At 37.3% G+C, this 15961-nt stretch overlaps 1 protein-coding gene across 4 annotated transcripts in view; it reads right to left on the bottom strand.

The window, feature by feature from the left end:
* The window catches only part of RAPGEF6 (Rap guanine nucleotide exchange factor 6), a 227274-nt gene that overhangs the window by 81131 nt on the left and 130182 nt on the right, over positions 1 to 15961 (bottom strand). For all 4 annotated transcript variants that reach the window (XM_005888380.3, XM_070374023.1, XM_070374025.1 and 1 more), the window contains 4 exons: positions 10572 to 10749; positions 8463 to 8599; positions 4002 to 4160; positions 3001 to 3153 (listed from right to left, as the gene is read on the bottom strand). In XM_005888380.3, coding sequence (XP_005888442.2) covers positions 3001 to 3153; positions 4002 to 4160; positions 8463 to 8599; positions 10572 to 10749 — 627 coding nt within the window. The remainder of the gene's footprint in view (positions 1 to 3000; positions 3154 to 4001; positions 4161 to 8462; positions 8600 to 10571; positions 10750 to 15961) is intronic.

Below are 15961 nucleotides of genomic sequence, written 5' to 3'. Positions count from 1 at the left end.
TAAAGTCAGATTTCAATTTGGTGCATTCATCCTAATGATTTCATTGGCCAGAATTATTGCATGACAAATATACATTAATACTAACAATGTTCTTGTTTAAAAATTTATTACAAGATTAAAAAAGGGTACCCACTGCTAAGCAGGTATGTAAATCATTTCTCTAGAAGGAAGTCAGAGAAAGGCTCTTCAAGTTACCTATTTAAGGGACAAGATAATCACAGGTCATTCTTATTCTTCTCCCACCTTCAAAAACACTCTAAGAATTCCAAATCGGGTCTGTCATTCAGGAAAATCACAATTTGACGTCACTCAAATCTGGTTCTCAGATCATACATACAATATGTCAGGGGTGAAAATGACTGACATGTTAAAGAAAAGACATTATTTTGATTAGGTAAATCACTGAGGAGGGATATCTGTAGAGATTAGGTTGTATTTTAAAAAGCAGTATTTAATGACAAGTTCCATAATCATGCAGAGGCACTTACCAAACTGCTCACTAGCATCCAATAAGGTGGGATGCTGGGAGACAGGTATGCTGAGTGGGCAGGTGAAGGAGATGGCTAGCTGGTAGAGTTTGGTTATGATGAGCAAGCAAGTAAATATACAGAGCATAACAAGAGCCACTGTTAGATAAGGTTATTTACAATGAGGGAAAGGAAAAGGCTACAAAACTAACTCTGTGGTACAGTACTAGAACTGGGAGTCCTGGTATAAGCTCACGACTGAGATAGATATAAAAAGGAACAGATGTGCATGAATTTAGTTTATATATATTCCTATCTCTCTGAGGAAAGGCTCTAGAAGCAATGACACCTCAGTAGCAGTGAACAGAGTGAGTGCCCTGATTTTGGTTTTTAAATGTTATTATCTACTAGGAGGATCCAGGGCTCTCTGGAGCAATGCCTGATTTCAAAGCAGGTGTAGGAAAAGTAAAAGATGAGCCTGGAACATCTTATTTTGCCAGATAACAAGGAAGCTCTCAAAAATGATGGGAACATGTCAGAAGAATACAGGAATCAACAATCTTAAGAGGGTCCCACCATCTAAATCTGGGACAATCAGACAATCAGAACAATGCTGATGGTAAAGAAATACATGAGAACATTCTAATCAAAGAGGAGAGAATGCCATTCTTACAACAGAATGACAATAAAATAATGGAAATAGAAAATCACCATTTCAGGCAGGAGTAGTCAATCTAAGTGAAGACTGGTGGATAGAGGTCTGCAAGACATACTGACACTATCCCAGAACATCAATGTTTCAAATGCTTATCAATTACAACGGGTAAAATGGTGATTTCACAGTAAAGACACCTGACAGACACCAGGTCTCTGTGGACCAGGTGATTAAGATTAACTTCACTAGTGGTGGCATAGGCGGACATTGTGTGCTCCCTGATACGATGTACTGAGAAGAGCAGAACATTATTTCTGTGGGGTTCCAGCCAGGGAAGTATAACTTTAGTCTGGGCAGGAGGAAACAGCGGACAGATCTAGTCTGGGGGTCATACTGTAGACTGTAAGGTGTACATTCATCAAAATTGCTGAGAATGTGAAAAGGGAATAACTATTCCTGGAGTAGACTTAAGTGACATGACAACTAAATGCAACTGTGTGCCTGGATGAGATTGAGCCAAAAATGAAAAAAACCCATTTTGGGGAGAGTTGGTGAAAATCTAAATGGGGTCTGTGGGCTGAATGGCTTTACTTTATCAATGTTCATTTCCTAACTTGAAGGGCTCCATGGTGTTTATGTAGGAGACTTCTTATTTTTAGGAAGTACACAATGAAATATTTTGGAGTAATGAGGCATCACATTTGCAGACTGCTCTCAAAAGATTGAAAAAATACTGATGAAAATGGAGGATATGCAGAGAAATGTTAACGGTGGGGGAACCTGAGTCAGGATACTCTAAACTGTTCTTGCAACTTTTCTGTAAGTTTGAAATTATTTAAAAAAAAAAAAAAAAGCCTCAACATGAGCCTTCATAAAAAGACAGCCTGTGACAATCCACACATATATTTGAATTTTTTCCTACAAAGAAAGCTTACACTTATCAGCTTAGGAAAAGAAAAGGAGTGTTTAGATATAGTCTGACTCTTAAGGAATATCTGATCTGACCAACCAGTCCCTCTTATTGTTAAATAAACAGCTGCACTTATAATGAAAAATAACACATTTAGTTATTTTGCAACCAAGACTAGCTTGAAAAGAAAAAACTGTCAAGCATTTATTTCCTCTCTTCCAACTATAATTGCTCTATTTTACATCTGTGTGTGCTCAGTCACGTCTGACTCTTTGTGATACATGGACGGTAGCCCACCAGGCTCCTCTGTCCATGGGATTTTCAAGGCAAGAATACTGGAGTGGGTTGCCATTTCCTTCTCGAGATTCAGACCCCATTAAGACAGGCAGACAGGAGAGTGGAAGGCAAAGATCAGAGGGGAGAGGGAATCAGAGAAGGGAAAACAACATGGGTATTAAGACTCTACAGCATGCTATGGCTTTTGATTTGCCACATTTAGCCCTAATAAAGACCTGCCATAGAATCCCCATTTTCAGATAAGAAAACTGAGGTTCAGAGAGGCTAATGTCTATTTCAATGACACAGAGATCCCATCAGCGGTCTCCATCTTCATCTAGGATTCTTGTACGTTGATGGTTGGTCCTTTCAATTTGTTTGGTTTCTAAATATTGCTATCTTTGATGAAATTAACTTCCATTATTGATGAATCATACATTTGAGAAGGAAAATTCTGACTGGTATATTCTAAGTAATATCCTTTCATACTGATATACATGGCAGTGTCATCCTTACCCAATAAAATACTGTTAAAAACCAACTAAGAAAATGTCAAAAGGACACATTTATTTATATACACTGGATCCCAAAGTTAGTGAATTATCTTGCACTACTTAATAAGCACTTCAAAGTCTTTTAAACAAGATGAAGGTTTTATTGATCAATAATAATAATAAGTAAAACACACCCACCTTAATTACAATGTGTCCTTTCCTGGTTCCACTTCGATCCAGTTCACGATGCTCATGTACCATAACAATTTCTCCCTCTTCCTCAACTTTATGGGTATTTTTTTCAACATGATTTAAAATTCTCCAATAATCCTGCTGGGCTATGCAGACAAACTGCCCAAGAACAACATGGGGACAATTAATAAACCTATAATACATAAATATATCACTATGCACCAAGGCAGAGCACAAAGGTAAGAACTCAAGTGACATCAGTTCTTTTTTATTTAGCCCCTTTACTCCTTAACAAAAATCAAGGTAAAAAAAAATACAGCATGCACAAAGAGACCAAAGAAGTTAAATCCATGTGAATTCTGCTCTAAAAGGAGAAGTAAGCATATACTTCTTTCAAAACTGACACTATGCAAAGAAAACATGAAGCAGGAGTAAGTTAGAAACAAACAACTCAGAAGTTCCTATTTCTTCCTCTATTGGGAAAAAAAAAACAAAAAGGAGACTGAGCTGGCTAATATCACATAGATATTTAACAAACAAACATTTATTGGGTATACTCTCTTTAAAATATGTATAGTTTAATTCCACAAATATTTGCATCAGATATAAAATCTACTTTCCTTTATTAACTGAGTTTTTCAAACTTCTAATTCTCAAATCAAGCTATTTTATTTTGAGGAAGGAAAAAGGCTCAGCCATTTAAAAATCAAGAAACAGGAGAACCAAAAAAAACCCCAGAAACAAAAGAACATACACTGCTATATTTAAAATGGATAACCAACAAGGACCTACTGTACAGCACAGGGAACTTGGCTCAATGTTATGTGGCAGCCAGGGAGGGAGTGCAGTTTGAGGGAGAGTAGATACAACGTTTATGTGTGACTGAAACTATCCTTCACTGTCTACCTGAAACTATCCTAAATAATCCACTCTACTCCAATATAAAATAAAAAATTAAAAAAAAAAAAAAGAAAGAAACAAGAGAACATTACCAGAGATAAGCTTACCTGACAGTCATCTACTTTAGTCCTAACAACTCCATGCATGTACTGTTTATCCAGAGTGGGTGTGATTCCAAAACTATTTCCCATAAAGAGGTTGTCAACTTTTCCATCTGGATGACTGATTTCCACAGTGCCATTTAAAATAACATACCATGAATCAAGCTATAGAGAAGACGACAGGTTTTAGGAATCTTTGAGAAAAGATGATTATATGTTAACTTTGAAAAATAATCAATCAGTACATAGAACTCATATAATTTATAAAAGATTTCATTAGATTATTGAATATTCCATCAGATCAGAATGTATTAGTAAATAACACCGTTTCTATTAAGCAAACGACTACAGTTTATTTTACTCTTTATTCTTTTAGTCACCAAATGAAATCAGGGACCCTCATAACTGACCAAAATACTCTTAAGACAAAATACTGCTGCTAAGTCACTTCAGTTGTGTCCGACTCTGTGTGACCCCACAGATGGCAGCCCACCAGGCTCCCCCGTCCCTGGGATTCTCCAGGCAAGAACACTGGAGTGGGTTGCCATTTCCTTCTCCAATGCATGAAAGTGAAAAGTGAAAGTGAAGTCGCTCAGTCATGTCTGACTCTAGCGACCCCATGGACTGCAGCCTACCAGGCTCCTCCATCCATGGGATTTTCCAGGCAAGAGTACTGGAGTGGGGTGCCATCGCCTTCTCCGAAGACAAAATAATGTTATGGCTAAGACCACAGTTTAGTTACTTAGTCTTGTCCAATTCTTTGGGATCCCATGGACTGCAGCATGCAAGGATTCCCTGTCCATCACCAACTCCCGAGCTTGCTCAAACTCATGTCCACTGAGTTGGTGAAGCCATCCAACCATCTCATCCTCTGTCGTCCCCTTCTCCTCCTGCCTTCAATCTTTCCCAGCATCAGGGTCTTTTCCAGTGAGTCAACTCTTCACATCAGGTGGCCAAAGTGTTGGAGTTTCAGCTTCAGCATCAGTCCTTCCAATGAATATTCAGGACTGATTTCCGTTAGGACTGACTAGTTTGATCTCCTTGTAGTCCAAGAGACTCTCAAGAGTCTTTTCCAATACCACAGTTTAAAAGTATCAATTCTTGGTGCTCAGCTTTCTTTATAGTCCAATTCTCATATCCATACATGACTACTGAAAAACCATAGCTTTGACTGATGGACCTTTGTTGGCAAAGTAATATCTCTGCCTTTAAATATGCTGTCTAGGTTGTCATAGTTTTTCTTCCAAGGACCAAGCGTCTTTTAATTTCATGGCTGTAGTCACCATCTGCAGTGATTTTGAAAATCACCAAGAAAATAAAGTCTGTCACTGTTTCCATTGTTTCCCCATCTATTTTCCATGAAGTGATGGGACCAGATACCATGATCTTCGTTTTCTGAATGTTGAGCTTTAAGCCAGCTTTTTCACTCTCCTCTTTCACTTTCATCAAGAGGCATTTAGTTCCTCTTCACTTTCTGTTATTAGGGATGTATCATCTGAGTATCTGAAGTTATTGATACTTCTCCCAGAAATCCTGATTCCAGCTTGTGCTTCATCCAGTCCAGCATTTCACAAGATGTACTCTGCATATAAGTTAAATAAGCAGGGTGACAATATGCAGCCTTGACATACTCCTTCCCATTTAGGAACCAGTCTGCTGTTCCATGTCCAATTCTAACTTGCTTCTTGACCTGCATACAGATTTCTCTGGAGGCAGGTAAGATGGTCTGGTATTCTCATTTCTTAAAGAATTTTCCTCAGTTTGTTGTGATGTACACAGTCAAAGGCTTTGGCATAATCAATAAAGCAGAAGTGGATGTTTTTCTGGAACTCTCTTGCTTTTTCGATGATCCAAGATGTTGGTCATTTGATCTCTAGTTCCTCTGCCTTTTCTAAATCCAGCTTGAACATCTGGAAGTTCATGGTTCATGAACTGTTGAAGCCTGGCTTGGAGAATTTTGAGCATTACTTTGCTAGCGTGTAAGATGAGTGCTATTGTGAGGTAGTTTGAACATTCTTTGGCATTGCCCTTTTTGGGGATTGGAATGAAAACTGACCTTTTCCAGTTCTGCGGCCACTGCTGAGTTTTCCAGATTTGCTGGCATATTGAGTGCAGCACTTTCACAGCATCATCTTTTAAACAGATTTGAAATAGCTCAACTGGAATTCCATCACCTCCACTACCTTTGTTCGTGGTGATGCTTCCTAAAACCCACTTGAATTCACATTCCAAGATGTCTGGCTCTCGGTGAGTGATCACACCATCGTGTGGGACATGAAAATCTTTTTTTGTATAGTTCTTCTGTGTATTCTTGCCACTGCTTCTTAATATTTCTTTCTGTTAGGCCCATACCATTTCTGTCCTTTATTGTGCCCATCTTTGCATGAAATGTTCCCTTGGTATCTCTAATTTTCTTGAAGAGATCTCTAGTCTTTCCCATTCTATTGTTTTCCTCTATTTCTTTGCACTGATCAATGAGGTAGGATTTCTTATTTTTCCCTGCTAATCTATGGAACTCTGCATTCAAACGGGTGTATCTTTCCTTTTCTCCTTTGCTTTTAGCTTCTCTTGACGTACTCCTCTGGAAGTAAGACCACAAACTCTTGGAATTTGAATCCAGAATCTGCCACTGACCAGCTGAATAAGTCTGGGAAAGTTGCTTCAGTTTCTCTACTGCTATAATGAGTGTAACGATATCACCTATCAGAGAACTTTTGTGTCAATTAAAAATGAGTTTATTACAAATCAAGTAATAAATAGCAATAAATTCCAGACTGGAATAATGTCTGGCACACAGCAAACATTCAAAAGACATAAAAAAAAGGTAGTTACTGATTAAGAAAAACTATTAAAAACTTGAATTTTAAGGTATACCTAAAAATATATCAAAAATTTCTAATGTTAAGAAAATACTGCTCTCAATTTATACCAAAGTATTTAATGCTCTAAAGAGACATATTGTAACGCCTACTGCATATCCATGAAAGACTACTTGTTCTCACTTAATATCCCTTTTATTAGTCTAAACTGTCAACAATTTTAATGTGATTTAAGGAAAATCTGGATTATCAGTTCTTAAGAAGAATCAGTGACAAGAAATATTTTTTCAAAACTGTGGGGTTTTGTTATTTCAAATATAAAATATAATTATTGTGAAATTTCACAATTATACAAATTACTTGAGGACAGGGGCCGTGTTGGGTTTTTTCACCACTATCCTCACAGTGTTTAGAATAGTAACTGGCAAAAAGCAGGCACACAACAAAGTTTTGCTGACAGAACTGTAAAAAATTAAAAGACAAAATTTGTGGAAAAGTTATTTAAAATCCTACTGTTTGTACAGTCGTCATTAAAAGTTTAGTATTTTCCTCCCATGTTTATCTTATCTCACACTGCTGAACTATTTATTCTATGCTTTGAAAAAAAATTCAATACTATATTCATTTGTTCAAACTTTTTTTTTTTTTTTGGATATCCCATGTGCTAAATGTTTTCTAGGATACAGGGAGAAATCATGTAAATGAAGCTAGAGGTAAGGCCCCACCTTCAAAGATTTCTATCAAATCAAAGATTTCTATTACAATCATTTGAAAAGCTATACGAAATTATAACCTGTGGCCACATACTCATTTAGTTAACCACTGCTTATTTGGGGGATATATTTTGGTTATTTCCAATTTTTAATATTATACAAATGTTACAATGAATATATCTTTTGTGATAACTCTTGAGTTTTATATTGTCTGGAGGAGAGACATTCAGAAGGGTAATAACAGATTAGAGACTATTAAAAGCCCATGTTAAAAATTGCTAAATGATTTTCCAGAAATACTGCTTATATTCCTATTAACAGTATATATGACAGTGTTCATTGACTGATAGCTCACTATCAATTTTTATCAGTTCAATAAGAAAACCAGTGAAGTGCTACCTGATAGCAGTAACACATTTCAATTCCTCTGAATCCTCCCCTCCACCCATCCACAAGTTGCCATCCAAGCATTTTCGAAAACAAAACTGCCACATAAATGCCTCAACTGACAGCAGTTCACTAGGAGGCACAGGTATGAAGACAATTCCTTTGTTTAAAAAGAAAATGGGTAATATAAAAAAGGGATAGGAGATTAAATACTTGATAACATTTAATAATATTATAAATATACTAATAAAATAATAATAATATCTTCAAGTCTTACAACTTAATTTGAGAAGTTAAAAAACAAATTTGGTCCAATGAATTACTGAACATCTATTTTGTGTAAGGTCCATGGCCAAGAAATCAAAATTAAGACAAAATCAAACAAAACGAAACTTATCTCTTCAGAAAGTATAACTGCCCCCAAATCAGCATTCATTTAAAAAACTGTATAACTTTTAAGTCAAGATTTATACAAGTTTATGCAAATTAAACATTCTAAAAATCAGCTGCCACAGCAAGTAATGTGTAACAGATATTTGCTAACCTACCTCTTGCCCATCTTCAAGAATAACAGCTCCAGCCTGCTCTACCACTTCAAAAATCATCACTGAGCAGAGTTCTCTCCTTACAGACATGGTCATATTTGCAAAAGCGGGAAGCTGGTGCATAAACTCCAGCAATTGTTCTGTTAGAAAACAGAAATTCTACTTTAGTGCTCATCAAGGACTACAGTTTAAAGATACAATAAAATCTAGAATCCAATACCCAATTTCCTAATCAACTTATGAATTCATGATGCTTAACTAGAGAAGCCAAGATGCAAGATGACTGTTGCTTAAAAAAACCAGGTTAATGGATACATTCTGACTCACACAAAAATACAGCCATAAGAATTCACAACTTCCAGAGAAAACCTGGAAACTTCAGGTTCAAATGATACTGGAGAGTTTAGCTAATTCTCATGGTGGTTAGGTTTAGTGATGTCCTTTGGTCTAATAAATTACTGAAAAGAGCTTTTGTCTGTTTCTTATGGGCTTGAGTTTTAAGTAGTTATTAATAAATGTCAGTAAGTAATTAAATTAGGGATAACAAATGTGAATACTACTTTAAGATTTGTCAAAGCAAATACAAGGTAACTGTCTAATTTAACCAAGAAATGTTTGAGTGCCTGAGTCCCTTCTCTTATATAGATATGCGAGCAATAAAGACAAATATAAGGGAAAAAAAATACATTTAAGCAGTCAGCTAAAGCTGAAATAGAGGAAAATGGTAAGAAGTTATCAACCCACAGATAACTGTAAGTGAACTATATTTCATCTTTTAAATAAACCTTGTAAAAAGTACATAGTGTACAATTCTTTATCACTGAAAATGCACTTACAGTTTCTGTCCAGAAAGCATTCACAACATGAGTCTCAACTGTAGGTTGCATAACTATACTATATGTTATTAGCATGATAAGGAATGTTTAAACCTATAGATCTTAACTCCCATAGACTATAATAATTACTAACAGTATTTTCTGATTTGAATCACAGCAATATAACTCTTTTAAAAGAGAAATCTAGGATAAAATCTTAAATGAATCATAATATATAATGATACTAAGTAATCTCTGTCCTTAAAGATGACATTAGCATCTTTAGTATTATTCAATCTCGAATGTAAAGTACAAGAAAGTAAAGAAAAATTCATAAAATTTGAATCAAAAGCTGGAGAGGCAAAACTATGATTTCTTTTTTTTAATAACATTTGAAATCTTTTAAAATTCACAGACACTGGACACTGATGTCCTGTGTTGTAAGTACCTTACGGACATGAAAGGGGAAACCACTTAAATGCAATCAAAGCTTTTGTTTTATAAACTGGGGCAAACAGAATGTGAGGCCTCTCATCACCCAAAGATCAACAGGGTTGATTCAGCTGATCTGGTTGTCCAGGCAAGTGTCCCCTTCCTCCGCCACCACTTCAGGCATGTGTCCCTCTTGAAGTTGAACACTTAATCAAAGTCGACAAGCTGTCCCGATACAGGAGTATCTTGAAAAGAACATTCCCTGACAAAGGGGAACTGTCCTTTGGTTAAGGGTATAGGAGGAGCTGTGTTCCACTGCTAGAACCTCCGAACAAGCTCTTCTATCAGGGCAGCTAGCCTCAAAGATGTCCCTAAACAAATCCGGCCTCTTGATGGTCATGTCTGGATGTAGTCCTCTCCCTTACTGCATGAGGGCTGCTTTGTGTGACAAACATAATTGGGAAGAAGCAATGACGTGTCATTCCTGAGGTCAGATCAAAAAAGACACTGTGGCATCTGCCTTATTCTCCCCTGAATAAGAAACCAACTGCCATGTTGTGAGAACTTTTAAGCCATCTCTGGAGTGGCCTGCATGGAGAGGAACCGAGGTTCTACGAACAAAGCCACGTGAGCAGCCACCTTGGAAGTAGATCCTCTAGCTCAGGCCAGTGAAGCCTCAGATGACTGTAGTCCCTGCCACATTCTGACTACAACCACATGAGAGAGAATGAGCAAGAATCACTCAGCTAGGCTGCTCCTAAATTCCTGACCCACAAAAAATTTTCAGCGATGTGTCATTCACCAACAGGTAACTATATATAAATTAAACTATAAAATTCCTATTGTGAACAGATGTATTTCTTACCAATGTCATCATCAGTTTTATCTGCAGGTTCTTTTTCAAGACATTCTCGGACAAGATCCCGCCCTTGCAGAGGATCTGTTCGATCAATGTCTTCATCTTCCTCTTCTTCATCTTCAGAATCAACAGGTCCTTCTGGAAGACGTGTTAAATCGACATCTCCTACCTCACTTTCGGTAGCCTACAGGAAGAAATCTTGATCACTTATCACTTTATGTTATAAAAATTATGTATTACAATCTGAATGAAATACAACTATCCCTTCTACTAAATATTATCAAGAATTAGGCAACACTGTATGTTGTATCAAAAATGATACTTTATTATTAATAAATGGTTCTCTGCCCAAAATACAGGCCATCATTTCACAGTGTGACATCTAAATTGATGTCTAAGCCAGTAAGTATAAAATGGTCAAGAGATTAAAACATCACTAAATGTATTAATACTTTTTTCCAAAAAAACCCACTTATATTCCTTAAAAGTACATTTCTTAAAATATGAAGTGAAAAAAAGAGAAAGAGTTTACTAACAATCATTTTAGGAGCAACTTGTTAGTTTACGTTGGCTATTTTAAATAAGGTTATTATTCTTTCGCCACAGGTTTAGAGTCTAGTAGAGTAGGGATTCACATAAATTAGGAAATAAGTATAAAACAGATAAATAACAGTACTGAAAACTGCTGAATTGCAACAACTATGAAGGACTGAACAAATACTTATGTCTTTGCAATACCTTATTACCTAATCTAACAATAAGCAAAAGAAAAGCCAAGGTTACTCTAGGCAATCTTGAAGAAAACAAACTTATACTAACAAGCTGAACTTTGCAAATATACTAGTATCAGATATTTGTAAAAGAATTACCAGATTTTTAAAAAACTGTAAATTTATATTTTTTAACTTATTTATTTTAATTGGAGGCTAATTACTTTACAATATTGTATTGATTTTGCTATACATCAACATGAATCTGCCACAGGTGTACACGTGTTCCCCATCCTGAACCCCCCTCCCACCTCCCTCCCCATACCATCCCTCTGGGTCATCCCAGTGCACCGGCCCCGAGCATCCTGTATCCTGCATCGAACCTAGACTGGCGATTCGTTTCATATATGATATCATACATGTTTCAATGACATTCTCCCAAATCATCCCACCCTCTCCCTCTCCCACAGAGTCAAAAAGACTGTTCTATACATCTGTGTCTCTTTTGCTGTCCTGCATACAAGGTTATCATTACCATCTTTCTAAATTCCATATATATGCATTCAGATCAGATCAGATCAGATCAGTCGCTCAGTCATGTCCGACTCTTTGCGACCCCATGAATCGCAGCACGCCAGGCCTCCCTGTCCATCACCAACTCCCGGAGTTCATTCAGACTCATGTCCATCGAGTCAGTGATGCCATCCAGCCATCTCATCCTCTGTCGTCCCCTTCTCCTCTTGCCCCCAATCCCTCCCAGCATCAGAGTCTTTTCCAATGAGTCAACTCTTTGCAAGAGGTGGCCAAAGTACTAGAGTTTCAGTTTTAGCATCATTCCTTCCAAAGAAATCCCAGGGCTCATCTCCTTCAGAATGGACTGGTTGGTTCTACTTGCAGTCCAAGGGACTCTCAAGAGCCTTCTCCAACACCACAGTTCAAAAGCATCAATTCTTCGGCGCTCAACCTTCTTCACAGTCCAACTCTCACATCCATACATGACCACAGGAAAAACCATAGCCTTGACTAGACGAACCTTTGTTGGCAAAGTAATGTCTCTGCTTTTGAATATGCTATCTAGGTTGGTCATAACTTTCTTTCCAAGGAGTAAGCGTCTTTTAATTTCATGGCTGCAGTCACCATCTGCAGTGATTTTGGAGCCCAGAAAAATAAAGTCTGACACTGTTTCCACTGTTTCCCCATCTGTTTCCCATGAAGTGATGAGACCGGATGCCATGATCTTCGTTTTCTGAATGTTGAGCCTAAAGCCAACCTTTTCACTCTCCACTTTCACTTTCATCAAGAGGCTTTTGAGTTCCTCTTCACTTTCTGCCATAAGGGTCGTGTCATCTGCATATCTGAGGTTATTGATATTTCTCCCAGAAATCTTGATTCCAGTTTGTGTTTCTTCCAGTCCAGCGTTTCTCATGATGTACTCTGCATATAAGTTAAATAAACAGGGTGACAATATACAGCCTTGATGAACTCCTTTTCCTATTTGGAACCAGTCTGTTGTTCCATGTCCAGTTCTAACTGTTGCTTCCTGACCTGCATACAGATTTCCCAAGAGGCAGATCAGGTGGTCTGGTATTCCCATCTCTTTCAGAATTTTCCACAGTTTATTGTGATCCACACACTGTAAACTGAAAATTTAAATGTCACTCATAGAACACAATGAGAATGTATTTTGGGAAATAAAACTCTGCTGAAGTGGACTATTCGGCAATATTTCTAAACACTATACTTACTGGATTCATATTATAAATGAAAAAGCATGAATACTGAAGCAGATATGAAAAAAGTGAGTAGAACATACAGGAATTTTCATAACAAATAAGCACTCATGTATGAGTATTAACTGAAAACTACAGAACCTTCATTCAAATATTTAAGTCTCATCTCCTGTGTCAAACATTCACTCATTTGTTCCTCTCTAACTTAACCCACATATTTCAAAAGGAAACAGTGACCTATTTCCGGCTAGGTAAGCTAAGGAAGAAAGTCCTTTCCTATGGATTTTTGTAACTGGAGCTGGAGAGTAGAGCATCTTTTCTTCTCTGGTTGATGAACTGGAAGAATGTGATGCAGGGAAGCCCACAGCCAAATGGGAATGTCTTTCTGTGGTGGGAGAAAATGGAATCAGCTGGCAGAGAAAGGGGTAGAGGAATGCAGAGGAAGGACACTGAACAAGAGAGCAGACAAAACAGAGATCAAGACAGACACAAAGCAACACAAATAAAAAACCAAAAATGTGTCATGCAGGACAGAGATGGAAAGAGCAGAGCATGTGCAGCAAAGATGACCTCTGACAGGAAGTGTCACAGAGGGCAAGGAAGGAAGAGCAATCAAGCTGCCAGGAGTGAAGTGACTAGACAGACAGGGGCAGAGACACTTGCAAGCATCCAGGTTCCTTGAGGTTGGAGCTGCCTCTGCTTTCTCTGGGGGTCAATTAATTATCCTTTCTGGCTTTTGTTAATACAAGTTAAGGCTCTGATACTCCAACTGAAAGAGTTCTGTTTTATAAGACCATGTTCTATACTTCCTATGGACTTCTGCACAGCTTTGAGTAAAAGTTTTAATGAATAGTTAAAGTAGATTAAAACATTTAGCTTGCAATCTTTAAGATTAGACAAGCTGGCTCTTAAGGATCATAGAGGGGCAATCCTATCTTACATGACTGTCATGCTCTCTTAAGTCATTTTTGACTATGAAATGTTAGTATTTAAGTGAAATGCATTTCTAAATGATGTATCTTTGGAACAAAAAACTTGCTAGCAAGTTACAACCTCTTTTCAAAAATAAGTAGTTTTAATTTAAATGTGTAGATACTAAAATGACTTTTCCAAAACCCAATCTATTTACAAACACTGATTTTAACCTAAGAAATTAGTGTCAGAAAAACACTGAAGTAATATTTTTCAAACAAGTTAATTAAATTTTTCAAAATTTAGACACTCACCTCTGGTATAATAGTCTTTTTCTCTTCTATCAAGTTTTAAGGATAATCTACCTTAAATTTGAGTTCTTAACTACCTTGTTTTCAACTCAAGCTCAGGTTTTCATCCTCTGATCCAGACTATTTCAACCTCATCTCATTCTTACCTTTTAGATTTTTTCTGATAAAAAGATGGATAACTCACAATATTAATAAAGGCAAGATGCAATTCAGTTATGTGGACAATAAGGAAGTCACTTGCATCACTTGCATGAAAAATGAAGGTACTAAAGAAAATAACTTTTTAGGGAGAATGAAAATTATGGGTAGGAATTGGGAGAAGGCTGCTAAGACAATTCTTAGGAACTTTTGAAGGCCATCTGAAAAGGAAAGAATATAATTATTTTTATCATGCCTTCTTTTACCTGAACATTTTTCAAAAGAAAAAGAATGAATAAAATTAGTTAAGAGAATATACTCAATTGCTAAAGCATTCAGAGCCTATAAGAGGGATGATGTGGTAAAATAAGAATTAAGAATAAAAAATATCGAAGAGTGACCAGAAACATGCTAGAAAATTAAAAAGGTTTTCATAATTAAAAAATAAGTAAACAAAAAGTTGGATGTAGAGTCCAAGGTCTTCAGTTCAGTTCAGTCGCTCAGTCGTGTCCGACTCTTTGCGACACTATGAATCGCAGCACGCCAGGCCTCCCTGTCCATCACCAACTCCCGGAGTTCACTCAGACTCATGTCCATCGAGTCAGTGATGCCATCCAGCCATCTCATCCTCTGTCATCCCCTTCTCCTCCTGCCTTCAATATTTCCCAGCATCAGGGTCTTTTCCAATGAGTCAACTCTTCGCATGAGGTGGCCAAAGTATTGGAGTTTTAGCTTCAGCATCATTCCCTCCAAAGAAATCCCAGGGCTCATCTCCTTCAGAATGGACTGGTTGGTTCTACTTGCAGTCCAGGGACTCTCAAGAGTCTTCTCCAACACCACAGTTCAAAAGCATCAATTCTTCGGTGCTCAGCCTTCTTCACAGTCCAACTCTCACATCCATACATGACCACAGGAAAAACCATAGCCTTGACTAGATGAACCTTTGTTGGCAAAGTAATGTCTCTGCTTTTGAATATGCTATCTAGGTTGGTCATAACTTTCTTTCCAAGGAGTAAGCGTCTTTTAATTTCATGGCTGCAGTCAACATCTGCAGTGATTTTGGAGCCCAGAAAAATAAAGTCTGACACTGTTTCCTCATCTATTTCCCATGAAGTGGTGGGACCGGATGCCATGATCTTCGTTTTCTGAATGTTGAACTTTAAGCCAACTTTTTCCCTCTCCACTTTCACTTTCATCAAGAGGCTTTTGAGTTCCTCTTCACTTTCTGCCATAAGGGTCGTGTCATCTGTATATCTGAGGTTATTGATATTTCCCCCGGCAATCTTGATTCCAGCTTGTGTTTCTTTCAGTCCAGCATTTCTCATGATGTACTCTGCATATAAGTTATATAAAAAGGGTGATAATATACAGACTTGACGTACTCCTTTTCTTATTAGGAACCAGTCTGTTGTTCCATGTCCAGTTCTAACTGCTGCTTCCTGACCTGCATACAGATTTCTCAAGAGGCAGGTCAGGTGGTCTGGTATTCCCATCTCTTTCAGAATTTTCCACAGTTTATTGTGATCCACACAGTCAAAGGCTTTGGCATAGTCAGTAAAGCAGAAATAGATGTTTTTCTGGAACTCTTTTGCTTT

Source organism: Bos mutus, chromosome 7 (assembly GCF_027580195.1).
Source record: "Bos mutus isolate GX-2022 chromosome 7, NWIPB_WYAK_1.1, whole genome shotgun sequence".
NCBI lineage: Eukaryota > Metazoa > Chordata > Mammalia > Artiodactyla > Bovidae > Bos > Bos mutus.
Note: the sequence above shows the minus strand (reverse complement) of the source record. Positions and strands in the feature narration are given on the sequence as shown.